At 42.0% G+C, this 27,321-nt stretch overlaps 3 protein-coding genes across 3 annotated transcripts in view; 2 read left to right on the plus strand and 1 right to left on the minus strand.

Annotated features, from left to right (window-relative positions):
• Positions 1 to 14,643, plus strand: part of LOC124005012 (glucagon receptor-like) — a 32,668-nt gene extending 18,025 nt beyond the window's left edge. The window contains exons 2-14 of the mRNA XM_046313840.1: positions 3,073 to 3,243; positions 3,732 to 3,828; positions 4,088 to 4,195; positions 6,247 to 6,368; positions 7,857 to 7,963; positions 8,414 to 8,567; positions 8,715 to 8,874; positions 8,958 to 9,018; positions 9,114 to 9,183; positions 10,108 to 10,196; positions 11,085 to 11,223; positions 11,447 to 11,488; positions 11,932 to 14,643. Coding sequence (XP_046169796.1) covers positions 3,190 to 3,243; positions 3,732 to 3,828; positions 4,088 to 4,195; positions 6,247 to 6,368; positions 7,857 to 7,963; positions 8,414 to 8,567; positions 8,715 to 8,874; positions 8,958 to 9,018; positions 9,114 to 9,183; positions 10,108 to 10,196; positions 11,085 to 11,223; positions 11,447 to 11,488; positions 11,932 to 12,288 — 1,560 coding nt within the window. The 5' untranslated portion in view covers positions 3,073 to 3,189 and the 3' untranslated portion in view covers positions 12,289 to 14,643. The remainder of the gene's footprint in view (positions 1 to 3,072; positions 3,244 to 3,731; positions 3,829 to 4,087; positions 4,196 to 6,246; positions 6,369 to 7,856; positions 7,964 to 8,413; positions 8,568 to 8,714; positions 8,875 to 8,957; positions 9,019 to 9,113; positions 9,184 to 10,107; positions 10,197 to 11,084; positions 11,224 to 11,446; positions 11,489 to 11,931) is intronic.
• On the minus strand, positions 14,643 to 26,829 carry LOC124005013 (cytochrome P450 2M1-like). The gene is made up of 9 exons (XM_046313841.1): positions 26,497 to 26,829; positions 25,604 to 25,766; positions 25,307 to 25,456; positions 24,879 to 25,039; positions 18,965 to 19,141; positions 18,611 to 18,752; positions 18,062 to 18,249; positions 17,822 to 17,963; positions 14,643 to 15,437 (listed from the first exon to the last, which is right to left on the minus strand). The coding sequence occupies exons 1-9, from the start codon at positions 26,686 to 26,688 to the stop codon at positions 15,238 to 15,240; spliced, it is 1,515 nt and encodes a 504-aa protein (XP_046169797.1). The 5' UTR covers positions 26,689 to 26,829; the 3' UTR covers positions 14,643 to 15,237.
• LOC124005011 (CAP-Gly domain-containing linker protein 3-like) overlaps positions 26,757 to 27,321 on the plus strand; it is a 28,338-nt gene continuing 27,773 nt past the window's right edge. The window contains exon 1 of the mRNA XM_046313838.1: positions 26,757 to 26,867. The gene's annotated coding sequence lies outside the window, so the exon portion shown is untranslated. The remainder of the gene's footprint in view (positions 26,868 to 27,321) is intronic.

The raw sequence follows: 27,321 nt of genomic DNA on the forward strand, positions 1-27,321 counted from the left end.
CTGGCAATGAGGCAGGTTATCATCATCATCACTCCCATCTCATGCCAAGAGTGCTCTTTATATAATTACAGTCTATGTGCATACTGTAGCTGTACATTCCACTGAGACCCTACAGAGAATACCTCTTTTTCAGATAAGACAAGATACAGATAAGTCCGTAATTGTTTGCCTGAAACCCCAGCAGCTTTAACGGTAGGATCCCCTGGATGTTTTGTGAGACGAATTCCAATAATGAGAATTCAACCCTGAATATTCTGGCAGAACGTAAACTCTCGTGAAAAAAAGGATTGTTTTGTTCACAGTGGTGCACTGGAATTGCCCGAGGCCCAGGGCCACGCTAACGAGGCTGGTTTTCATTAGGATTCAATACTGTGCAAATATGACCCACCACATATAATGTGCAGGTTCTCACCCAGACGATGTGCAAATCGTTTCCTCATATTGTCTGTTGGATAACATGGAACTTCCTTTTCTGTTTTGCACGGCCATAGTACGTGTAATGGGTGTATTAGGGTTCAGTAGCTTGACTGACATGTTGACTTAAACGAAGATGTGTTTATCAGGATGAGATGACATGGTAATAATGGCCTGTCGGTTCTTGGTTTTAGTCCAAACCCTTCACAGGTCAAGAAAACCCTCACAGTTTGTCTGCTTGTTCAAGAGTTACTGAATAAATTAAACCAGAACCAGAGGCATCTCCAGCTTTGAACCTTAATAGTTATATTCAGAGCGTTCTTCTGAAGTGAAGTCTGGGCTTTTCGGGGTGTTTTGGAAATGGCTGCTCATAGTTTGTGAAGGAATAAAGTACCAATGGTGGACTTTGGACCACAATCTGTGTTTTGAGTAGCTACTCTTGATCTTGTGTGTATGCTACAGTGTTTGTCTGCAGACTTACTGGATTTTCTTTTGTACCGAGGAAGAAAATAGAGACACCTGCTGGGAATTGGCCCCTGAAAAGAAAAACAAGCTAGACGAAGGCAGGATACTGTGCAACTCCCCCTCAACTCTTTTATGCTCTAAAACTCAAACATGTCATGTTCGATGAATGTACACAGTTGGGGTTATTTTTGTAGATGTACAACGTTTTTCAAATCACGAGAGATGTAATACAGCACAAGAAAAATAGAATTCAGAGGGAAAAAAAGTCTTGTCAATGTGACTGATGTGATGCGTAGAATTTCCAAATTCCTTGTGCAGGAAGAATTCTCGGTCTGAAAAAGGATCCCCTGTGTGCATGAACTCTTTGTAAACAAAAGCACAAACTCTTTGTATAAAATGTTTGATCCCCAACAATGAGGTTAGTACAGTACAGTATGTACATTGAGGGAGTTGCTGTGTAGACCAATGTGTTCCAGCTCTTTAAGTAACATAGCAGGCACAATGGGAACAATATTTTATGTTCAGCGTTTGTATTCTTTTATTTTTTTAAATGAATGTTTCCCCACTTTCGTGGTTTCCAATTGGTAGTTACAGTCTTGCCTAATCGCTGCAACTCCTCTACGTACTCGGGAGAGGTGAAGGTCGAGAGCCGTGCGACCTCCAAAAACACAACCCAGCCAAGCCGCACTGCTTCTTGACACAATGCCCGCTTAACCAGCCGCCGGAAGGAAACACAGTGTCGGAGGAAACGCCGTACACGTGGTGACCGTGTCAGCGTGCATTACACCCGGCCCGCCACAGGAGTCGCTAGTGTGCGATGGGACAAGAACATCCCTACAGGCCAACCATCCCCTTATCCGGAAGACGCTGGGCCAATTGTCCACCGCCCCATGGGTCTCCCGTTGATCTCCCGGGCTGGCTGCAACAGAGCCTGGACTCGAACCAGGATCTCTAGTTGCTCAGCTAGTGCTGTGATGCAGTGCCTTAGACCTCAGCACCACTCGGGAGGCCGTGTTTGTATTTTTAAAGATAATTCACACAGTTTTCCACACTCTTTAGCACACCCCACAAAAAAAAACATTTAATAATTGACCACAACCCGGTCATACATGACTGAACAAAACACTTTGTCTCTAGATACAGGCATGCAGCTTCTTCAGAGCTATATTTACAGTTAGGCCAACTTTTAGAATTTTGAATATTGTTCTAATTCTAGACATTCAGTTACATAGCATTATACCATGGCATTGTTGGACACTCATTTCTGATTGGCTTGAAGGGCATTCTAAATTGTGCATTATTTCCCCCATAACAGTGTATTTGCACGGTAGAATTCAAAGGCTATAGTTCATTCTTACCAGTTTGAGCTGCTTTTGAAAGCAGAAGAAGAATTGAAAACGTTATTGACATTGTTGAATTCAATGTTCTTAATAGCAAGCTAGGACTGATGGTTTGGTTAGCTAAACTAGCAAGTGTGTTTGTTTGGTTACCAAGGCAGTAGCCCCTCGTTGATGATCTGTTTCTTGTTTCAATTTTCCCCATGTAATATTAATGGGGAGCTAACATGGCTGCCATAATTATGTTGTTGTGACATGTAAATGCATCATAATGCAGAAACCTCAATGTCCTAACTCTCTAAATAGAGTATATGGCTCTGAGCTTCTTTATGTAGATGTTTCCAACATTACAACGACTGGCCCCCCCATCAGATTGTTAGATAGCACTCTGGTTAGATTTCATTGAGATGTCTTTGGGAGACTTGGGTGTGGACATGCTCAAATTAGCCTACACTACAGTAGCAACAAAATGGGTGTCTTGTTGTCACAGTGTCCTTGGGAAATAGTGAGCCGAAACCGCACATGCTCTAATCAGCTACATGGCCTCATTGGCATTCATGGATTCATGAATGATTACATGTTGATTGGGCTCATTAACATTTGAACTAAGTGGCTACATCACTTGACGAAATTATAAATTCTCATCTGCCACAATTATTGGGACGGCATCATTGATCCCGTGCCATTACGTTTTGACTTCCTTTCCACAAATCAAATGCCAAATCCTATTCCCATTGTGGACCCACAAGCTTGTTTTAGCGTACTACATGATAAGAAGTGTAACCCAAACCCATATTGTGTGATTGCTCTGTACTGTACACAGTAGGTCAAACTGATTGTGTGTGTTGTTTTGCAGGGTGTGGGCTATGGGGTGGAGGTCTGAGGCAATGCCTGGTTCTGGCCCCCCTGGGTCAAAAACACCCAGCAGCCCTGAGATGATGAGTGGCCCTCCGCCCTGGCACTCCTCTAAGTGATGAAGACCCCTGCCATCCTCCTCCTCATCCTGTCTGTCCTGTGCAGAACTGTGGTAGGCACATTTAACTTTGTTTCTGCTCATTACGGCAGTAGTGATTGTACTTATAACATTACTTTGCACCTTCAATCCCATCCGTAGAAGTGAGTCGTGTCATTAGACGCTTCCCTCGTTAGTTTGTTTGATTGTCCTCAGGAGCCGTTATGAAATGTAAGTCATGTGAAGATGATTCACCGTTCTGAATCACTGCAGATAATAATGGTCTGTGTGCTTTATAGAACACAATCAGAGTGCTGGGAAGCTGTGCTTTAACAGTAGTGTCCGTTTGATGTGCTTCGCATCCTCAATCAATGCAAGCTGGTTTAGTGAATGTATATGTCAGCTTTTATGGAGAACTTAAGTTACAACACTACACTAAGCCAAGGCATTAGTGCTTTATATCCAGTCAGGTTTTTAAACCCAGTGAGGTATTGTAGGGCTTACCCAGAAGAACCCACTGGGGTTGACCCCTGACCCTCAATCTTGTGATTTATGACCGGCAGCTTGTGTCAACGAAGACGGTGAAGCACACGGTGGAGGAATGGAACAGATACAGGAACGAGTGCCTGCTGAGAATGAGCACGGACCCCACACCCCCAGGTAAGACAAAAACAGACGCCTGTCCCAATCAGACAAACCCCGTTACGGGTTTATAAATCAGATAGAATAACATCTAAAACGTTATCGTCTAGAGTAGACAGTAGAAATATGCAGGTGGCTTCACAATTATAATGGCTTCATCACCCCTTAACTAATTAGTCTCTATCCTGTTTAGCTTCAGAAAAAAAATGAAGGATTCAGGGTCTGTCTGCTTACTTACTTACTTACGGCTTACTTATATCTTCTCTTCTCCCCCCAGGCTTGTTCTGCGGCCGTATGTTTGACATGTACGCCTGCTGGCCGGAGGGTGTCCCCAACACCACGGTTAAAGTGCCCTGCCCGTGGTACCTCCCCTGGTACAACCAAGGTACTGGTGTGGCATTGGTTAGTGCTTTATGGTTCGGTAGGATAAATGAGATTTTGTTTCATCCGACTTCCAGCTAAGGGGTTAATGCTAACACTGTTTCTGTCTAAAGCCGTACAGAATCAGGCCCCCAGTGTCTGGTCTGGAGTGTGAAATCATAAGCTCTGCTGGTCAGCTGCTGCGTAGCAACCTAGCGGCGCCAAAAAGCCCTGGGGCCGTATTTATAACCCTGCCCATTTCTGAAATAATATTGATTTTGATCAACTTGGCACATGACATACTGTACACAGTATTACAAGCATACGCATGTTTCCCATTATAAATCAGCCTTGTCTTAAAACTGTGGACGCTTGACTGAGCGTTAAAACTTTGCCTGGAAAACGTTTCATTCCCCTTTTATGATGACAATAATGCCATTTATTTGCAGGATTTTTTGGGAACTATTGTCAATAGACCACGTAGTGCAAAAGACTAATTGTTGTTCAAAAGTTCATCAATAGATGATTGGGTTTTTGGATTTCCTGCCTTGGTATAGACTCTAAGGTGAAATAGGCAAGGATGTTGCGCTCCTATCGAGACAGCAATACTGTAACCTACTCATACTGTCAAATATTTGACATAAGCTACCGGTCTATTTACTGTGTTGGCAGTAATTTTAATCTTTAGCAGTAATTTATGCTGTGTCTGGAACAGGACTGTGCCCGTTTCTGAACGAGAAAAAAATGGCAAATTATCGGGGACCTGTCAGCGGAACATTTGAATTCAACAATGTTTTATGATGGACTGCCCACGCACTCTGAAACAAATGTAGGGCTGCAACAACAACAAATGACAGTGCTCACGGTTGTATTTCTTGTGTGTTTTTGTTCTATTTGGCTTTTTATTTAGTTATTAGAGCACTACTGATTTTCATTACTGCATTGTTTTGAAAGGGCAAGCAAGAAAGGCATTTAGCTGTACGAGTCGTGGCCAAAAGTTTTGAGAGTCCATATTTGCAGTGTTGACACTTCTTTTTCAATTTTTCAAGACCTCTGCAATCAGCCCTGGCATGCTGTCAATTAACTTCTGGGCCACATCCTGACTGATGGCAGCCCATTCTTGCATATTCAATGCTTGGTGTTTGTCCGAATTTGTGGGTTTTTGTTTGTCCACCCGCCTCTTGAGGATTGACCACAAGTTCTCAATGGGATTAAGGTCAGGGGAGTTTCCTGGCCATGGACGCAAAATATCAATGTTTTGTTCCCTGAGCTTCTTAGTTATCACTTTTGCCTTATGGCAAGGTGCTCTATCATGCAGGAAAAGGCATTGTTCATCACCAAACTGTTCCTGGATGGTTGGGAGATTGATTTAGGTGCAATCTTACTGGCAGCAACATCCTTGCCTGTGAAGCCCTTTTTGTGCAAAGCAATGATGACGGCACGTGTTTCCTTGCAGGTAACCATGGTTGGCCCAAGAAGAACAATGATTCCAAGCACCACCCTCCTTTTGAAGCTTCCAGTCTGTTATTTGAACTCAATCAGCATGACAGAGTGGTCTCCAGCCTTGTCCTCGTCAACACTCACACCTAAATTACGATCGGCCACCCCCCCAAAAAAACGGTGGCCATTTTGTGCTCTAAAATGTGTTCATTATGATCAAGTTTTATCCCCACTGTCAATTATTTTAAATTCCGCTACAAATCGCGATATTTCATTCAATCGTGATCCATTCTGACTGCTACATACATTTTGTCATCACACAGGACCACGTGCGGACACAGACCAATAATGGGGGGACACAGACCAATAATGGTCATGCAGGATGAAAACCACTACATCGACCATGATCCTTTGCTAGTTATGCTAGTTACAGATACTTTCACCATGATGCTTAGAAATTTGGGGTGCCATTCAGTCCCATTCAGCAATATGGCGCGCTTCGGGAGTTTTCCATAGGAATGTGTGGATGACTTCAGCGCTATCATCATCTATTGGTTTTAATGTCAATGTACAGAATTTAATTTGTCTCATCTGTTTGACTTCTTCCTTCATCTGTCCCTCCCCATGTCTGTGCAGTTCGTAATGGGTATGTGTTGCGGGAGTGTGGGCCTGATGGCCAGTGGGCCATTAACAACACCAGCAGCACATGGAGGGACCACTCCCAGTGCAACGCAGACAACAACCAGCAGGTGGCACAGGTAATACCCATCATGCACCATTCCTGAAATAGACCCTCTTCTCAGAGCACATAAAACACATGGCTAAGAGGAGAACAAGATACTTTCAAAGGGTTAATGCTTTTAATTACTGCATGTCATTTTTTAGAAAACTTCACCAGTAGTCTTAGGAGACCCTCCAAGTACTGACAGATGCTTTGAGAGGTTAACTAATTTATGGCCAAATAGCCATTCAAAAAGCAATGAGTAATAGAGTAGGTATTCCAATGGCATACCACCTGTAGGGGACATAGAAATGCACTTACCAGAATGGCCATTCTTTTACGATAATGCCCGAATGCTCTGATTGCTTATGGATGTTGAGGTGGGCTAGCAGCAGCAGTTACTGTCCCCTCATGTTGACTTCCAATCATCCCTATCAGCATGCTCAACTCAAGTCACCCTTACCCTCTCTCAATTTCACATCTAGTGCTGCACTCCCTTACGAGCTCAGTAACGAATGGTCCATTTACTACATCAATAGAAAAGATGTCATTACTTTCGTCAGTCTAATGAATACTCAGGAGGAAAAAGGTGTAGATACACACGCAGAGCGCGGCAGGTGTTTCTTTCGCCTTCGCAGAAGGCAGGAGCTGTGGTCATACACAGGTAGGCAAACAGGCAGGTGAATCAAAACTAGGACTGAAGGCTATAACTGGTTCTCACAAACGAGCTGGGAAAATACTTAGTAGAGTCAAAACGAACAATACCTCACAAAGGCACAAACCGAATGTCCTGAACTAAATAACGAGCTGATGAGACCAGGTGAGTAACTAATACAGGTGAAATCAATGAACGAAAATGAAAGACAGGGCTACGTTCAAGAAAACAAGGAAACAGAACACAAGATTGACTAAGGAAATTAAATACAGAACCTTACAGTCAGTACTACATACTGGATTATAGATCTGCCAGGGCTTCAGAGTGTGAGGGTGAGCTCTGAGAGACACACAGTCCTCTCTTTATGAAGAGGGAGACAGCCGTCACCTAGGGGTTATGTTTTTGCTGGCAACCAATGATGCAACGCTGCTTTGCCTCATTGGCCCCACATCTGAAATGTACTCCAGTCTGCAGCCAGACTCCCTGATGATAAGAAAAATAGGTTGGTAAACGCTGATCGCTGTTCGCAGTGAATTAAATAACGCTCCCTATATTTCCAATGCATTTTTCCGCCACGATTGGTGTGTAAATGTGCATTTTTAATAGGAGTTTATTATAGTCTACTGAGCATCATTAAAGTGTTTTTGAACATTTTCCAAGGCATAATAGGCAACAAAACAAGAGGACTTTTTGCGGTCAGTGCATCTGCTTCGTCTGTATCTGTGTCCCTGTTTGCACTCTTCCAAAAGGACAGGACATTAGTACAGCACAGCACATCAACAATAGAGTCAGAGAGTTATAGGTGAAAACAGGGTCATGTTGTTCCCTCGTCTACTTGGGATTTGAGTGCAGGTCTTTGTTTGTCCACAGGAGAACCAGATGGTGATCTTGGCCTACTTCCGGGTGATGTACACTGTGGGCTACTCTCTGTCCCTGGCCAGCCTTTCCCTGGCCCTCATTATACTGCTCATCTTCAGGTAAATGCTGGCTCTGGCCACAGTCCTAAACAGTATACAGTCCATATTTATATGTCAGGATTTGACTCTGACTATGGGACTGTTTGTTTGGACTGAGGCAATGGCTTCACTTCTAGTCATCTGATGTGAATTAGGTAAATGTAAATCATACAGATCTTCATTTGAGCCAGTTTGCTACAGCAGGAAAATAATCCTGCAGCAAGAGGAAATGTGAATTATGTGGATTATAATTTAATGGATATTTCTTGTTATGGCAAGTTCTGAAATGTTAAAGTGGGAATGACAAACTTTAGAAGCCTTTTTAAACGTTGAATACACCCCTACTGTGCATGAAAATTCTCATCAACAAAAGAGTGATCAAATTAAAATCCTACACTCAACCTATAATGTACATGATGCTGGAAAGAATTTTGCGATACAGTAATCTCATTGTCAAGTGTTGTACTCTAGGAAACTAAGGTGCACCAGGAACTATATCCACACCAATCTGTTTGCGTCCTTCATCCTGCGAGCCATATCCATCCTCACCAGAGATGCTGTCCTCACCAGGGACACCCCAGAGTTTAGAGACAACAGAGACGTGTCCAACGTCCTCAGTGATAAGGTCGGAACCAAAGGCTGTACACACTAACACACGTTACAGAAACACACACTCGAGCGTACCGTTTAAAGACACAATTCGTCTCTCATACATTAGACAGCCATCCTTGACCTCCGCCTCTGACATTTGACCCCTGACCTTTGCCCCCAGGCCCTATCTGGCTGCCGTGTGGCCCAGGTGCTGATGCAGTACTGTGTGGGGGCTAACTACTACTGGCTGCTGGTGGAGGGCCTGTACCTTCACAACCTGCTGGTGCTCATGGTCTTCTCAGAGAACAGCTACTTCTGTGGATACCTCTTCATCGGCTGGGGTAGATATACACACACACGCATGATAAATAATGTAAATGCTGCTTCCTGACAATAATGTATGGGTTTATGACACTGTGTGTAGGATCCCCAGTGTTATTTGTGGTCCCCTGGATTATAGTGCGGTACCTGTATGAGAATACACGGTGAGCCACTCTCATTTCCATTCAATCTTATTTCCTCATCATCTGTTACTAAAAACAGAATTCCGACTGAGAGATTGTGACATATCTCCTCCCAGGTGCTGGGAGATCAACGAGAACATGGCGTACTGGTGGATCATCCGCACACCCATCCTCCTGGCCATTCTGGTGAGTGTGTGTAATGTGTGTGTGTGTGTCGACTGTGCTGTGTGCCCTAAAGCAATGGTGGTCCAGGGGTTACTCATTCTTCAACCCACCGCTCCTCTCCTCTTCCCCCTGCAGTCTTGTCTCTTTGAAGTTAGCAGACCGTGACAAGCCTGGGGAAATTGTGCGAATGTGAAAGCTGAGTGGGCATGTTTTGGTTCCGGAATGCACTGTACATTAAAATGAATGGATGACTCATCAACCCAGAAGACGAAATGAATGTCACTTGGTTTCTTTCCTTTTCTTAGTAACACTTAACATGTTCCTTGAAGCTTGATCTAAAGAGTGTTTAATTAGCGTCTCTTAGTGAAACTCTGAGAGGAGGAAAATATTTTTTTTTTCTACGGTATTTTGCATCAGAAGCAACATGCCAGAAGAGATGAGGATTCTCCTGTCACAGATGATTTGTAATTTGTCCCACAACTCTCACATTTCCCCTAAGGTCTAAATGCCTAACATCTTTTGACATAGTTAGTCATGTTAGACATAGACTGTGTTTTCTATCTCTGTTTTACTTTTTTCATTGTATTGATGTGTATATTTTTATAATTGCAAGGCTCATCTGTAAAATAGCATGACAGCCTGTCAAAATAAAGGTTAGGTAAATAGGATTAATTTGCACGTAATACGATGTGCTGTTGCACTCTGTCACCTGGACTTTGCAGTTAATACCCCTAACATGTTGCAGTCTGACTTTGGAACTCAAACTTATTGTGGAATTCTCACATATTCACCCTGCTTCAACAGTCATATAATACTGAAATGCCAGAGAACAGAACAGACCTATTTGGATACAAATCCTTTTTTTCTCTCTGACATTAATAAAGCTAATACTCGGCGGTTTGATGTTGATTGTGTTTTATTTATTTATTTATTTTTTTATTCCAGGTCAACTTTTTCATATTTATTCGGATCATACAGATCCTTGTCTCCAAATTGAAGGCAAACCAAATGAGGTACACCGATTATAAATTCAGGTAAGAAAGATACAGCACCTTTTTAATCCATGAATGACATAAAAGCAGATCAAAATAAAAACACAAAACAAACACTGTATTGTATCTTATAAAAACTGATGAAGTCAACTCATTGCTTACACGTGTTTTATGTGTTTCTTTGTCACGTAACTTTGTCTATGTCATACCTTGTTAAACACTGTCGCATTCACGGAACATTACCGTACCTCGGGCAGCGCCGTTGTCACCTATCCTCCAGGCTAAACACACGAGGACTCTAGTCTTGTGCGAGTCAGCAGACATTAGGATGACATGACACTATCCACACAATTCTTTTTGTTGATCCAAACTCCGTTGACATCCATTACCTCAATAATCCATCACTAAGTTAACTTGCCCTTTATAGTATGCAGCATAAAGGGGAGCTGTGGAATCATTTGATGTTTCTGTGGTGTTCAACGGGGGCCTTCCCATCCTTTGATTGTGAGCCGTGGTCCTTGGAGACGGTGTATATACTTTTTTTTTTTTTAGGAAACCAGCCACATCCAAGAGACCAGTTGCATGCATAATCCTCTGAACTAAGCCTGGCCTCGAGGTACGCCGGACAACATGAGTCTGATTGGAATCTAAGGTGCAGCTGATGCACTGATTCTGAGCCACCAAAAGAGTCATGGGAAGAGAATTGCCTTTCTGATTTCCCAAGATGCTTTGAAGCCGTTACTTAACATTCCTGCTCTTGAGTCCAGGTGTGGAAGTTGTGGCTTTCTTTGTTTGGCGTTTTATGTGTTTGTGTGAAAAGTGAACCATCCATTGATGTCATTGATGAAAGCGATTCACCATATAGGACCAAACAGACCTCTCTAATAGTTGCCCTGGCTTGGCTCTGTAAAGGATGCTCTGTGTGTGCAGGTTGGCAAAGTCCACTCTGACCCTCATCCCTCTCCTCGGCATCCATGAGGTTGTCTTTGCCGTGATGTCAGAGGAACAGACCGAGGGCGTCCTCCGAAATATCAACCTCTTCTTTGAACTTTTCTTCAACTCTTTCCAGGTAATATGATGAGATACAAAAGTTATTCGTCTATATGGGGGTGTGTTTGGGTATGCATGCTGTGTGAGTGAGTGTGCATGTGTCCCGTGCCCGCACGCACTCTTGCGTGTAACTCCATGAACATTCTCAGTGTGGTGCTTCTGTTAGGTACTGTATGTGTTATATGGGGGAAGATGGATTACCTCTCTCTTCTTCTGATGCCTCTCACTCTCTCACCCCACAGGGTCTACTGGTTGCCATCCTGTACTGCTTCGTCAATAAAGAGGTGAGTAAGGAAGTGAAGTGTGCTCTCAACAAAGCCCAGGGCAAAATGAGCGCACTTGAACAGCTGAGTTTACGACACGTTCGTCTCTGTTTGTTCCTATGAGAAGCCAGCGCTTTCTGTGACCTGCTGGTTATGACACCCTGTCACTGTGGGTTAAGCTGTCACACAGAGAAGCTCACTACGTTAAGTCCACAGGGCAACGGTGATGTCACTGAGGGGTCCAGCCATGTCTAGAGTCAAGAAGTGGTTAGGCCCCTGTGTGACATGAAATGTCTGATGTATTTCCTGTTGAGATATGGCCTAGTTTGGTTGAGGTAGCATACATACTGTAGTGCTTAAAGAGAATAAAGATCAAATTTAGATACAATTTGTATCCTGGTCAGATCATAAGGTCAGGAAGAACTCATTACCTTCCCTCGTTTATCTCTCTCCATCTCTCCCAGGTGCAGTCAGAGATAAAGAAGAAGTGGCAGCGATGGAAGCTGGGCATGAACGTCCTGGACGACCTTCGCAACACGGGCAGCAACACGCCACAGGGGGGCACCGGCGGCGGGCAGTGCCACCACGACCCGCCCTGCCAGCCTGACTGTCCACAGGAGGATACCCACAACCTCTTCTCGGACGCCTCCGCCTCGGGGCCGCATGCCCACCCGCGCCCACACCACCACCCAGGGGCCAAGAAGGGCAAGGCCTACTGCTACATTTCCGCCCGCAAGCAGGTGCTGAACGGCCTTGATGGAGCTCCGCTGGAAAAAGGGGGCGGAGAGGGAGCCATCAAATACTCTGAGAGCTACTGCTGAGTGGCTCGGCGAGGGGGATAACGACTAGCTGGCTCCCTTTGTAATTTCTAGTGGGTGGAATCCAAAGCAGACAACCTGCCTGCTTCAGTTGTGTACTTCCAGATCTATGTGGCCGACTGTAGTTGGTGTTTCATCGAACCCATGTCTTAATAGTTGTGTGAACGTGATCCTGGACTCATTGGATGATTGCCAGAATGTTTTTTCTGCACTGGCCAATCAGGCTGTGTGTTGTGACTCCTATAGGTTTTCAGTGGCAGATAAGATGACCCATCCCAAGTGCAATATCGCCTCAATCGACCTAGATTGACTTTTACATTTTTTATTTCACCTTTATTTAACTTATTTACAATGACAGCCTACCCCGGCCAAACCCGGACGACGCTGGGCCAGTTGTACGCCGCCCTATGGGACTCCCAGATGTTGAGAAAAGCTACTTCAATTAGGAAATGAACACCGTCCAACCTTGATCTGCTCTGATTCGACTGTTTTGGGGGTTTGCTTCTTTTGTTTTCTACCTCTTGCTCTACTAGTGGACAAAATGGAAACGTTATGTGCCAACCGTGGACCGTCTTTTCATGTGCAATGGATAATTCGAACAATAGTGTGTCTATATGTTGGTATTGGACAAACTCAGTGAGGGACTTAGAGAAGGCAAGAGGTGAGTAAAACCAATATTGTCTTCCCCAGTGAGCTAGCCGCACAAACACTATGGTTTCCCTTGGCAACACTGTGTTTTGAATTCCTCTCACCCAATCGTTTAACATCTATAAAGCCCTTTGCTCTCTCGTCATACATTTACTGCAACCTTATAGGCTTAACTGAATACAGTGAGCAAAGGAACAGCGTTCTTATGCAATATCGTAGACCGTAAGGCAGGCGCATTACTATCATGGTGGTGGCTGTGTGTGAGGCATGACTTCTGCAAATGAGAAAGAGACATTCTCGGATTACACGCACTGTCAAAATGGGTTGAATGATTTGTAAGGTCCTGTTGACATAGTGAAAACTATCACAGAATGGAAGGTGAACGTAATCCAGAGGTCTTTTAAGTGCTGTATCTACATGCAAATGAAAAGACGATAACTGGAATGGCGTAGTCTGTGGCACCTTCTTCTTTCATCTCCTGGATTTATCACAGGTTTATGCAATCTGAAATGCAAATGATCTCTATCCTGGTGAGTTCTGGTAGCCTGTTACCCTCCACAAATAGTTTTTTTTCTTGTAGGTTTTCCAGACTAACCATAACCACTTACCACCCAGCTGACAGTTGTATATTCCCCTGAACACAGGTCGTAACATGCCTCGAGGGAATCTCTCTTCTGCTTCTGGGAATTAAGGTCCCAGTCCCCCTGCTGTCATGTGGCCTAGACACTATGGTGCAATAAGAAATGGCTCTCTACATGATGAACCACAGCTACAAAATGCTCAAGTATTCTACTGTGTGTGTGTTGATGGTATGTAGGTCTATGTGCCTGACAGCATGTTTGCAAAGCTAGGATCCATTCTGTTCATCCTATGTGAAGACGTCTGTTACATTACATATATCTGTGTAAGGATGAAACAAACTCAGTTCTCCAGGCTAGAATCTGTGACAAAATGTTTTGCCCTGATTACACACTCACCCTTAGTGAAGATTTGAAATACCAATCAACCAATATGAGTTTCGCTAAAAGGCCACTTGTTTTTGTGTGTGAACCCAGCTAACAATCTCCTACTCCTATTTAAAGAAGGGTCTCAATCTAAAACGAACACAGCGTAACCCTAACTTCTCCAGATATAGCTTGACTACTCGGTGTGTATGGATCTGTCTGAGCATCCAGAGCCCTCAACTCATTTTATGGTGTGTCATTTGAGGGTCACATTGCACCTAGTCGCTATCCCCCGGTTGAACAGTGGTTCTATAGGCAATTAAACCAGGCAGCTGTCAACCTCCCTGTATTTCTGTCTTCTCATTCACTCCAAATGGGACCAACCCATTACCCAAGCATGTCCACCATCCATCTCTCAGTGTCATCAAAATGTATTATGTCATACAAATGAACTGATCATTTTTTTCACTAGCAGTATTCCTACTAAGGTCATTACTGGTGCTTGCCTCGATGCCTCTGGTGGCAAAAATCATTACTCGAATGGTGTGTGTGTGTGATATTATCTTAATTTCCAAAGTGGCTTGGCTGAACCTCACAAATTCTGTAATAGCATTCACAAACTGAGCATTGTACTTCACATATCCTCTTGTATAATGTACCTTTGGCAACAGCACATGTAACCTTTTGCAATTGTGTTTGTAAAACTGCTTATGTCAGACATTGACTCTTCAATAATAATAAAAAACTATCGGATGTAGCATAGAGTTAGTTAGCATTGCTAGTATGTGTTACAGTGGTGCCGTGACCTGGATCTAGGAGAGTGGACAGTAAACTGTGGTCAAAGGGTGGTGGATTCCATGGATGCCTACGTTAGAACCATGCAGTGAGTTAGTACTGGACTGTCACCCTGGACCCATAATGCATTGGGTCCATTGTGGCATGGGTGGAACGTATTACGTAAACGTACATGACCTTCTGACTTAACTCGGCATGTTCTATATACCTGTCAACGGGTAAACAGGGTGCACTGACACTCAAGTGATATTTCGCTGTGTGTGAATATGTTATCACGGGGCAATTACAGTACAAAGAACAGCACCAAATCTGACATGCTGTATATGTGACATGAATGGACACTATTTTTATTCACTTTTTATGTACATATTTGTTATTTTCACCAGTAATTTAAATTAAATTATTCTTAATCTGCCAGTTTAAGTATGTCTATTTTTTTGTTTGTTTCTGTCTCTAACAAAAAAAATAGACAATAATGAAAGATATGACCACTTTGCTGTTGAGCCTCCTTGTTCAGAAAATAAATCGCATTGAATTTCATCAAGATTAAAAGTTGTTTTATCAATTAAATATTTGCTGTCCTGAGTTTGACATAGCATGTGTAGGGGCGCGCCAGGCGGCCAATAAAGTAGGATACTACAGTATCGTCAATTTCCTCTGGAGGTTTTGTGCCCCTGAAGGTGAAGCGCTGAAGAAGGGAAGTAAAGAATAGGAAGAGCACCATCCTGGGAATCCCCATTCCATCTCCCAGGCAGGAACGCTTCCCTGAGGGACAATGAGAGAGGTTACCTTCAGTACTCAACCTACAATCCTGAGACTGAAACCTACACATAAATTTCACTGGTCATCCCCAAAGCCAACACCTGCTTTGGCCGCCTTTCCTTCCAGTTCTCTGCTGCCAATGACTGGAACGAATTGCAAAAATAACTGAAGTTGGAGACTTACAGTGGAGCAAAAAAATATTTAGTCAGCCACCAATTGTGCAAGTTCTCCCACTTAAAAAGATGAGAGAGAGAGGCCTGTAATTTTCATCATAGGTACACTTCAATTATGACAGACAAAATGAGAAAAAAAATCCAGAAAATCACATTGTAGGATTTTTTATGAATTTATTTTCAAATTATGGTGGAAAATAAGTATTTGGTCAATAACAAAAGTTTATCTCAATACTTTGTTATATACCCTTTGTTGGCAATGACAGAGGTCAAACGTTTTCTGTAAGTCTTCACACACTGTTGGTGGTATTTTGGCCCATTCCTCCATGGATATCTCCTCTAGAGCAATGAAGTTTTGGGGCTGTTGCTGGGCAACACGGACTTTCAACTCCCTCCAAAGATTTTCTATGGGGTTGAGATCTGGAGACTGGCTAGGCCACTCCAGGACCTTGAAATGCTTCTTACGAAGCCACTCCTTCGTTGCCTGGGCGGTGTGTTTGGGATCATTGTTATGCTGAAAGACCCAGCCACGTTTCATCTTCAATGCCCTTGCTGATGGAAGGAGGTTTCCACTCAATATCTCACGATACATGGTCCCATTCATTCTTTCCTTTACACGGATCTGTCGTCCTTGTCCCTTTGCAGAAAAACAGCCCCAAAGCATGATGTTTCCACCCCCATGCTTCACAGTAGGTTTGGTGTTCTTTGGATGCAACTCAGCATTCTTTGTCCTCCAAACACAACGAGTTGAGTTTTTACCAAAAAGTTCTATTTTGGTTTCATCTGACCATATGACATTCTCCCAACCTTCTTCTGGATCATCCAAATGCTCTCTAGCAAACTTCAGACAGGCCTGGACATGTACTGGCTTAAGCAGGGGGACACGTCTGACACTGCAGGATTTGAGTCCCTGGCGGTGTAGTGTGTTACTGATGGTAGGCTTTGTTACTTTGGTTCCAGCTCTCTGCAGGTCATTCACTAGGTCCCCCCGTGTGGTTCTGGGATTTTTGCTCACCGTTCTTGTGATCATTTTGACCCCACGGGATGAGATCTTGCGTGGAGCCCCAGATCAGGGGAGATTGTCAGTTGTCTTATATGTCTTCCATTTCCTAATAATTGCTCCCACAGTTGATTTCTTCAAACCAAGCTGCTTACCTATTGCAGATTCCGTCTTCCCAGCCTGGTGCAGGTCTACAATTTTGTTTCTGGTGTCCTTTGACAGCTCTTTGGTCTTGGCCATAGTGGAGTTTGGAGTGTGACTGTTTGAGGTTGTGGACAGGTCTTTTATACTGATAACAAGTTCAAACAGGTGCCATTAATACAGGTAACGAGTGGAGGAGAGAGGAGCCTCTTAAAGAAGAAGTTACAGAGAGCCAGAAATCTTGCTTGTTTGTAGGTGACCAAATATGTATTTTCCACCATAATTTGCAAAGAAATTCACTACAATCCTACAATGTGATTTTCTGGATTTTTTTTCTCATTTTGTCTGTCATAGTTGAAGTGTACCTATGATGACAATTGCAGGCCTTTCTCATCTTTTTAAGTGGGAGAACTTGCACAATTGGTGGCTGACTAAATACTTTTTGCCCCACTGTATATCTCCCTCACTAACTTTAAGTGTCAGCTGTCAGAGCAGCTTACCGATCGCTGCAGCTGTACACAGGCCATCTGTAAATAGCCCATCCAACCAACTACCTACCACATCCCCATATTTGTTTTGTTTTTCTGCTCTTTTGCACACCAGTATTTCTACCTGCACATCCTCATCTGCACATATAACTTTAGTGTAAATTGCTAAATTGTAATTACTTTGCCACTATTGGCCTATTTATTGCCTTACCTCCTTACTTCATTTGCACACACAGTATACAGATTTTTCTATTGTGTTATTGACTGTACGATTGTTTATCCCATGTGTAACTCGGTGTTGTTTTTGTCACACTGGTTTGCTTTATCTTGGCCAGGTCGCAGTTATAAATGCGAACTTGTTCTCAACAGGCCTACCTGGTAAAATAAAGGTGAAATAAAAAAATAAAAAATAAATAAAACAAACACATTGGCCTTGTTTGTTATGCAAAACATATCAAACAAGATTTTAGCAATGTGTTTGTATATTGTGTGATGATGAGGCTTTTCCTCTGAGAGCTACTATGGAGTGGTTCTTGTTTTCACAGTCTCATATTATTTTATTAGCCACTTGTAACATGATCTTACCCAGTCCAAAAGCAAGAAATCCATTGTTTTCCTTAAAGCGTCCATTTTCATCCAGGAAGTTCTCTGGGTCAAACTCATCAGGCTTCTTGAACAGTTTGGGGTCAAACAGCACAGAGGACAACAGTGGAAACACCGTGGTACCCTGGAAGAATTACAAAAGAGCTCTTACATAAAACAATTGGCAGTTTAGCAGGTAAAAATAATAGACGTTTGGGATAAGTTTTCAGAAATGGTGGTCACCTTTGGGATGCGGTAGTTGTGGAACGTTGTGTCTCGGGTCATTTGGTGAGGGACAGCAGTGGGGGCAAGACACATACTTCTCTGGATTTCGTGGATGACAGCGTCCGTGTAGGGCATCTTATGTCTGTCGTCAGCCGTGGGGACTCTGTTCGAGCCAATCACCTCGTCTATCTCCTTCTGAACTTTCTCTGAGGAAGAGAGACAGTCATAGACGTTCATAGCATTTGGGTCCTGTCATGTATGTTTATATACCGTGTTTATAGTGTATTGAGAATGAAGAAATGCCAGCATGTATGTGCTGCTTACATGGTATGTAATGTAAACTCTCTGTTGCAGCTCTTCTTTGGCTGGTTTTCCAGACCCATATTATTCCTCTGACTAAAAACATGTTCAATAGGGAATCTCCATTCATTATAGTGCTTTTTAGTCCAGGAAAAGGTTTCATCTGCATCCTGGAAACTGGCCCATCAAGTTGGGTTGCAGTATTATTTGCTATATTTGCAATAAATTAGTATAACTTCAATAACAGTGATACAGAAGAGAGGATACCTTGTATGTCAGGGTACTTGATCATCATCAGACAGGCGTGTGATAGGGTGGAGGACAGGGTCTCTGTGCTGGCAGCAAACAGATCCCACACACACGGAAACAAGTTGTCATAGTTGAACTCGGTCCCTGGCTGATCTTTCTCCTACGGAAAGTTACCTCTAAATCATACACTGATAGGAAATTTATGAGAAAGTTTGTGAGAAAGTTAGACTTTGCAAAAAGATTCAGACACAAGTAATCATTGATCATATATTTAGGAAAACAGTGCTTTCTGGTGGCTAGTTGGTGCTATTACATATTTTTGATCCTGTAAGGGGTTTAACATTAAATTCCAGAAATCAATCACTGTTTTACCTCCAGCATTTTAACCAGGAATACATCAAAGTAGTCCTGGGGGTTAGAGGTGTCCAGGCTTTTAAGGCGACGATCTGCTTCCAGTCGTATGTAAGCTTTGGCCTTGGCTATGGCCTTAAACAGCTCTTGGTGTTTTCCTGGAAAGCACTCAACGATTCTGGGGGAGATGTTGTACAGCTGGAAGAGGAGCAACATAGGAAACATGGGAAGGAAAGGGTGGTTGTTATACTTTTGTTATCATTATCCATTTTGGAAGAACAGGTGTAGATAAATAACAGGCATATCATAAGAATTCACCCCCCGTGGATTTTTTCACATTTTGTTGCATTACAAAGTGGGATTGAAATGGATACAATTGTGATTTCTTTGTCACTGATCTACACAAAATACCTTATAATGTCAAAGTGAAAAGAACATTCTATAAATGTTTTCATATTAATAAAAAATAAAGAACTAAAATGTCTTAAGTTATAAAGGTATTCACCCTTTGTTATGGCAAGCCTTATTAGGTTCAGGAGTCCAAATTTGCCTAACAAATCATATAATAAGTTGCATGGACAATAATAGTGTTTAACATGATTTTTTAATGACTCAACCATCTTTGTACCCCACACCCACAATTATCTGTAAGGTCCCTCGGTTGAGAAGTGTTTTTCGAGCACAGATTCAACCACCAATGCCTTGCAAAAAAAGGGCATTGATTGGTAGATAATTACTATTTATTTAAACAGACACTGAATATCTCCTTGACTGTGGTAAAGTTATTAATTAGGCTTTAGATTGTGTATCAATACAACCAATCAAGTTTTTTTTAAGGGAAATCGCTGAGCAGTTTCCTTCCTCTCCGGCAACTGAGTTAGGAAGGACACCTGTATCTTTGTAGTGACTGGGTGTATTGACACACCATACAAAGTGTAATTAATAACTTCACTATGCTCAAAGGGATATTCAGTGTCTGCTTTTAGATTTTTTTTTACACACCTACCAATAGGTGCCCTTCTTTGCGAGGCATTGGAAAACCTACCTGGTGTTTGTGGTTGAATTTGTGTTTAAAATTCATTGCTCGACTGAGGGACCTTATAGATAATTGTATGCGTGGGGTACAGAGATGAGGTAGTCATTCAAAAATCACGTTAAACACTATTATTGCACACAAGTGAGTATGTGCAACTTATTATGTGACTTGTTGAGCACATTTTTATTCTTGAACTTATTTAGGCTTTTGAATAGTTATTGACTCAAGACATTTCAGCTTTTAATGTTTAACCTCAAATGTAAAATGTGGGTTTCCGCCTAAATAGATATACCCAAGTAACTGCTATTCATGTCTAATTACATGATTCGGACATGCCAAAACGTGGTATATTTGGAAAGAAGACATCTGGGAGATTATGAGGAAATTATCAGAAGATACATAGGAGATGTAGTTCAGAATACACAAGATCAAGCACACATAAAACACGTTTTTTTTTGTTTTATATTTTGAAAGTCATCTTTCATTGACAAGCTATAAGTGAATTATTGATGTTCAGAGCTGGAAAGACATCAGACGGCTTCCACAACATGTGAACAATATCAGATAAAAATTGGGATTGATAGACCTAACAACTAGAAATGGGCAGATGTTTAAGTACAGTGCCTTGCGAAAGTATTCGGCCCCCTTGAACTTTGCAACCTTTTGCCACATTTCAGGCTTCAAACATAAAGATATAAAACTGTATTTTTTTGTGAAGAATCAACAACAAGTGGGACACAATCATGAAGTGGAACGACATTTATTGGATATTTCAAACTTTTTTAACAAATCAAAAACTGAAAGCTTGGGCGTGCAAAATTATTCAGCCCCTTTACTTTCAGTGCAGAAAACTCTCCAGAAGTTCAGTGAGGATCTCTGAATGATTCAATGTTGACCTAAATGACTAATGATGATAAATACAATCCACCTGTGTGTAATCAAGTCTCCGTATAAATGCACCTGCACTGTGATAGTCTCAGAGGTCCGTTAAAAGCGCAGAGAGCATCATGAAGAACAAGGAACACACCAGGCAGGTCCGAGATACTGTTGTGAAGAAGTTTAAAGCCGGATTTGGATACAAAAAGATTTCCCAAGCTTTAAACATCCCAAGGAGCACTGTGCAAGCGATAATATTGAAATGGAAGGAGTATCAGACCACTGCAAATCTACCAAGACCTGGCAGTCCCTCTAAACTTTCAGCTCATACAAGGAGAAGACTGATCAGAGATGCAGCCAAGAGGCCCATGATCACTCTGGATGAACTGCAGAGATCTACAGCTGAGGTGGGAGACTCTGTCCATAGGACAACAATCAGTCGTATATTGCACAAATCTGGCCTTTATGGAAGAGTGGCAAGAAGAAAGCCATTTCTTAAAGATATCCATAAAAGTGTTGTTTAAAGTTTGCCACAAGCCACCTGGGAGACACACCAAACATGTGGAAGAAGGTGCTCTGGTCAGGTGAAACCAAAATTGAACATTTTGGCAACAATGCAAAACGTTATGTTTGGCGTAAAAGCAACACAGCTCATCACCCTGAACACACCATCCCCACTGTCAAACATGGTGGTGGCAGCATCATGGTTTGGGCCTGCTTTTCTTCAGCAGGGACAGGGAAGATGGTTAAAATTGATGGGAAGATGGATGGAGCCAAATACAGGACCATTCTGGAAGAAAACCTGATGGAGTCTGCAAAAGACCTGAGACTGGGACGGAGATTTGTCTTCCAACAAGACAATGATCCAAAACATAAAGCAAAATCTACAATGGAATGGTTCAAAAATAAACATATCCAGGTGTTAGAATGGCCAAGTCAAAGTCAAGACCTGAATCCAAATTGAGAATCCGTGGAAATAACTGAAAACTGCTGTTCACAAATGCTCTCCATCCAACCTCACTGAGCTCGAGCTGTTTTGCAAGGAGGAATGGGAAAAAATGTCAGTCTCTCAATGTGCAAAACTGATAGAGACATACCCCAAGCGACTTACAGCTGTAATCGCAGCAAAATGTGGCGCTACAAAGTATTAACTTAAGGGGGCTGAATAATTTTGCACGGCCAATTTTTCAGTTTTTGATTTGTTAAAAAGGTTTGAAATATCCAATAAATGTCGTTCCACTTCATGATTGTGTCCCATTTGTTGTTGATTCTTCACAGAAAAATACAGTTTTATATCTTTATGTTTGAAGCCTGAAATGTGGCAAAGGGTCACAAAGTTCAAAGGGGCCGAATACTTTCGCAAGGCACTGTAAGTGGTGTCAGGTGTGGTCACGGGTCGTTTCCAAGTGTCCCTAAACCTCTCCAAATGGCATATGTCTGTAAATTAGATAATACCAATGCTATTACATATTTGCAATCCCGAAATGCTATTTGTTCAGTATAAAAACCATTTCTACCATGTCAACCTAATTGTGGTGTTATGTTATCCAGGGTACATTCAAGTGTCCTTTCAACCACTCCAAAGTGTCCAAATGTGGTAATTGCACTGTTTTTGCACACTGGATGTGCCTAAAAAATATTGTTCACTATAAAAACGACATTTCTACAACATCAACCTCTCTCAAACATTGTGGTGGTGTCCGGGGACATATAGAGGATATCCAAGAGTTTTTTCAACCTCTCCAAAGTGCCTGAACGTTTAGCCTAGACATATCCAATGTATTGGTCCCACACACTAATTAGTTGTTTACAAAAACAATATAAAATTAACAGATATATTCCAAAATATATATAAAATGTCTTATTAAACACAAACTTGGTTACACACGTGTCCTTCACTAAAAAAGGTGCAAAAATATAAATAATATGAACTACTTACAAATGGCATTTGTGTTTGTTTTACAACCCAGGTGTAGATTATTATATTTCACATTCACCGTAGCTTGTCCATGTCGTGATAGGCTTTGAAGCAGTGCATCTCTGCCAGGAAACAAAAAGCTGGCATTTCGGACAAAAGATCAGCCATTTCACCTTCCCATCGTGTTTTGTTCAATGCTTGCAGTTCTTCCTTTAGTCTTTTGGCATGTGTGTTGGATAGTGGCGCTCACCTTGAGTGTGGGGTCTTGTGCTGGTTGTGAGGTTTCTTTGGGCCCCCAATTCAGCCATCTCTAAAAACCAGCTGCTCTCGGAAGGAGGGGTTTGACCTTTTGCTTTGGCCATCTGCTTGTGGAGAATGAAAGCATTTACTGTAGCAATATCCACAAAGTGGCAAAAAAAAAGTATTATACCACTTCCTGGTCTTGTGGGGGACCTGGTAGTAGACTATGAAAGCATCAGATAGGTCAACACACCACATGCTGGCATTGTAGACCTTCACAGAAAGGGGAACATTCTTCCTTTTTTACCCTTCTTGAGACACGGTTGTTATTGAATGCCTTATGCTGTGTGGTGAGCATGGTTACTTCCCTAGTGTCCTTCCATTTCACAAAAAGCAGCTTGTTAGTCCTGTTCCAACGTATGGTCCCCCTCTCCGCTGTCTTTGTCATGTTGTTTACCTTGGTCTTGGGGAAACTGTTAGGACAAATGGTGCCACAAGCCCTATTTTCTTTTTCAAGAGGGTGACTGACATAGCAGTGAGGGGTGAAGACCTTGACCGGCAGGGGTGCTTGCTGGGGAAGGGTGGCTCCCAAATGTCATGCATCCTCCACTCTGTGGTGAATAAAATACAGGGATATATTGTTGTAAGACACACATAATTACTGTTGACTAAATTCACAAAACAACATTACTGTAAAGTAAAAACCACCAAGCTTAAACTTTATCTGTACGGTGACTCACATAGGTGTGAAGCACACACAGTGCAATCAGTGACAGTTTGGAGGTGAAAAAGACAAATAAACAACGGCCATGAGTTTAGTGGCCTTTCCAAAGGATGAAACTAATATGAAACATAGACAATAAATAATTTTGAATTATGTAACATTGAAATGACTTGTTACATAGGCCTATGTAAACTAAATCCAAAGCACAAAAAGCATACAACTTCAAAAATAAAAAATGAAATACATATACTAATTTAGCTATATAAAGTAATGAAAATAATTTACTTACAGATCTAAAAGTGGGTCCAATCCTTCTAGAAAGCAGTCTTCGTCGGCCGAGTCGAAGTACTCATTGTCCAAATCGCTCCCCTGATCCGAGTCCAGTATTTTATTTAAAGTTTCTGTCGGTATACTTATTCATAGCTGCCTTTTATTTTAGCTGTTTGACATTCTTAGTTTGGCCAACAAAAAATCCCCCTTGAGAAGCGATCTTTTATGCTAAAGAGATGAAATTAAAGCGATGAAATCTGTTGACAATGTAATGCAGTGTGCTTGGTGCTTCTCATCTCTCGTAAAATACAAATTTTGACTCTCGGGGCTGGTGATCAATAACAGTAGGTCACAGGCAGACAAAGAAGATATCCTCATGATCTGTGGAATCCCGGCTTTCGGTGTGAATCGACATATTCCGTGTTTATTTCGTTTATGCTCCACAATGCTAACCAGAATGTAGGTGGAAGCCATCTTGAAATGAGGTCATTGGCTCGGCCTGCCCTTATACATTCGCATACCCATTTATGATAGTAAGTAACACCAAATATTTTAAGGCACAGATCAATAGCCAATATATTCAGCTTTCCGCAGACATCCTGCTTTTGCAGATAGGGGCAACTGTTCTCATATCAGACTGAATTGAATAAAACATCTAATAGGGTCCCCAGATATGGGGACTTTACATTTAAGAGGTTAATTCATTTGTAGAAATGTATAAAACACAATTCCACTTTGACATTATAGGGTATGGTGTGTAGGCCAGTGACATGTTGTTGTTTTTTAAAATTCAGGCTGTAACACAAACAAAAATGTGGAAGAAGTCAAGAATTGTGAATACTTTCTGAAGGCACTGCATGTGCTACCATACCATTGACACTTTGCTTTTTAGCATGTCGAAGTATGTATAGACAGGCTTGTAGAAGATCTGAAACTCTGGGTCGTTGTATTCAAACCTGCGCCCAAGGACTATGGACCAGAATAGGTTGATGATAGTATGGAACAGGAGCTCTTTGGGGTTCACAGTGGAATCTGGAAGAGACAGCAGACAAGCATAAATACGCATGCATGCACACCACAGGAGGTTGGTGGAACCTTAATTGGGGAGGACAGGCTCGTGGTAATGGCTGGAGCGGAATTAGTGGAACGGTATCAAATACATCAAACACATGGTTTCCATGTCTTTGATGCCATTCCATTCATTCTGTTCCAGCCATTATTATGAGCCGTCCTCCCATCCGCAGCCTATTTTGATGCACACACACACACAAACAGATGTCACAGACTTAAACAACATACCTCCATATTCACTGAAGGCTTTCACTAGACTCTTAGCTTCCTCTTGGACCCTCTCCTCGAGGCTCCTGCATCCTATTCCGAGGTTTTTCAGGGACGTCAAGGAGAAGTTGCGAAGAGTTTTCCATCTCTGCCCATTACTTGATCCCACCCCTAGATTGATGAGTACGACAGGACAGAGGCACAGACAGATAGGATGAATATAGCACAGTAGTTCCCTCTTCTAAGAAAAGTCCATTTTCACAGAGATTGACTATGACGCGTGTGTCACACCATCCCTCTTCCATTCATTTCACTCACCGTGCTCGTTAAAGAGTTTCAGGGTAATGGCAGGGTTGGCTCTTCCATTGAACTCTTCTCCTTGGTCTACCAGAGCTTCCTTGATGGCCTGATAGCCAGAGACCACCACTACAGGTTTGGGGCCCAACCACACAGTAAACACTGAGCCGTATTTCTTACTGAGCTGATGAGAGGAGGTGAGAGGTTCTTGAAGAATATAACTTATAACTAAGATCTTAGTACAACTGTCTTATCCCCACACAACCCCAAATTAGGCTGTTTAATCCCATAGTCTCTAAACAAACGATCAGGGTTGGGTAGATTATTTTCTGAATGTTGCTAGGTGCCTGTCCCAAATTATAATCAGTAATGTAACTTTTGGAATATACAAACTCAGTAACATAATCTGATTACTTTCAGTTACATTTTTGATTACTTGCCCCTTTAAGAGGCAATAGAAACATGTAAAAATTATCCAACAAATGGATTTGGTGTGTCATCATATTGGTCTCTGATTGTTCCACTTGCTCAGGTGGAACAAACTTGAACTTTTGCCTTTTTTAAATGCTGAATTGAATGTCATTTATGGGGGAACAAATGTTGTCTTTCTCGCATTCATCCTTTCTGAATTTAAAAGTAAACTGATAATCAATCATCTTGTTTTTCAAAAGTTGCTCTAATCTGATTACAATCATTTGGGTGGTAACGTAACTGACTACAGTTAGTTTTTGTTGTAATCAGACGACATGTATCTGATGACAGCACATGTAATCAGTTACTCCCCAACCCTGCAAACAATGTATACTGCAGCTTCAAATGATTAGAACTATGATATTGATCTATGACTGCAGCGCTTGCCTCCATAGCTCCATCTATGACTGAGAAAATCAGACAGCTTGTGGCTTTTAACTGACCTCCATGTAGGACTTGTCCGGTCGTTTCAGATCCATTTGTAACAAGTTACCAAGAAGAGGAATTAGTGAAGGACCCGGTGGCAAATGTCCATAACTTCTCCGTTTCCCCATGTACTTCCAAAGTAAAATAATAACCGCTATGGCCATTATTATGGACAAAATGTCAGTCTGCAGTACATGCTGTAAATCCATGTTCAAGTCACTTGAGGATTGAGATGTGTCAGAGCAACGTGGCAGTTACTCTTAGCTATGTAGGCAGAGAGAGAGAAAGACCACATGAAACCTAAATAAAAAATGAAAAAGCTGTGGTTGGAAGGTAAACAGGGAACTCTACGTGAACAAGAAAGACGTGTTCCCACAACACCTTTAGGGTATGTACACCCTCCTGCACTGTATATAGCCTATTTTAACAGACGACTTGCATTACTGTTCTGTAAACATTTTATGCAGACAAAATCATCGAAGGAAATACCCGCACAATGGACAGCTTCAAATCTAATTGTATTGGTTGCGTACACATATTCTGCAGATGGTATTACAGATGCAGCGAAATGCTTATGTTTTGTAGCTCCAAAAGTGCAGAACCTAACAACAAAAACAATACAAACAAATGCAAAAGATAAAAAGAAAGTAATTTAAAAATATCGTAACGAGCAATATCAGACTCCAGAATATGAATGTATATGTATATGCTTGTGTGTATCGAGATTATGGACAGTATGTGAATAGAACACGTGTGTAGTTGTAGTTATATAGGAAATAGGAGCCTTGACTAGAATGCAGTAAATACATATGAGGTGGGTAAAACAGTATGCAAACATAATT

This window comes from Oncorhynchus gorbuscha, linkage group LG19 (assembly GCF_021184085.1).
Source record: "Oncorhynchus gorbuscha isolate QuinsamMale2020 ecotype Even-year linkage group LG19, OgorEven_v1.0, whole genome shotgun sequence".
NCBI classification, from domain to species: Eukaryota; Metazoa; Chordata; class Actinopteri; order Salmoniformes; family Salmonidae; genus Oncorhynchus; species Oncorhynchus gorbuscha.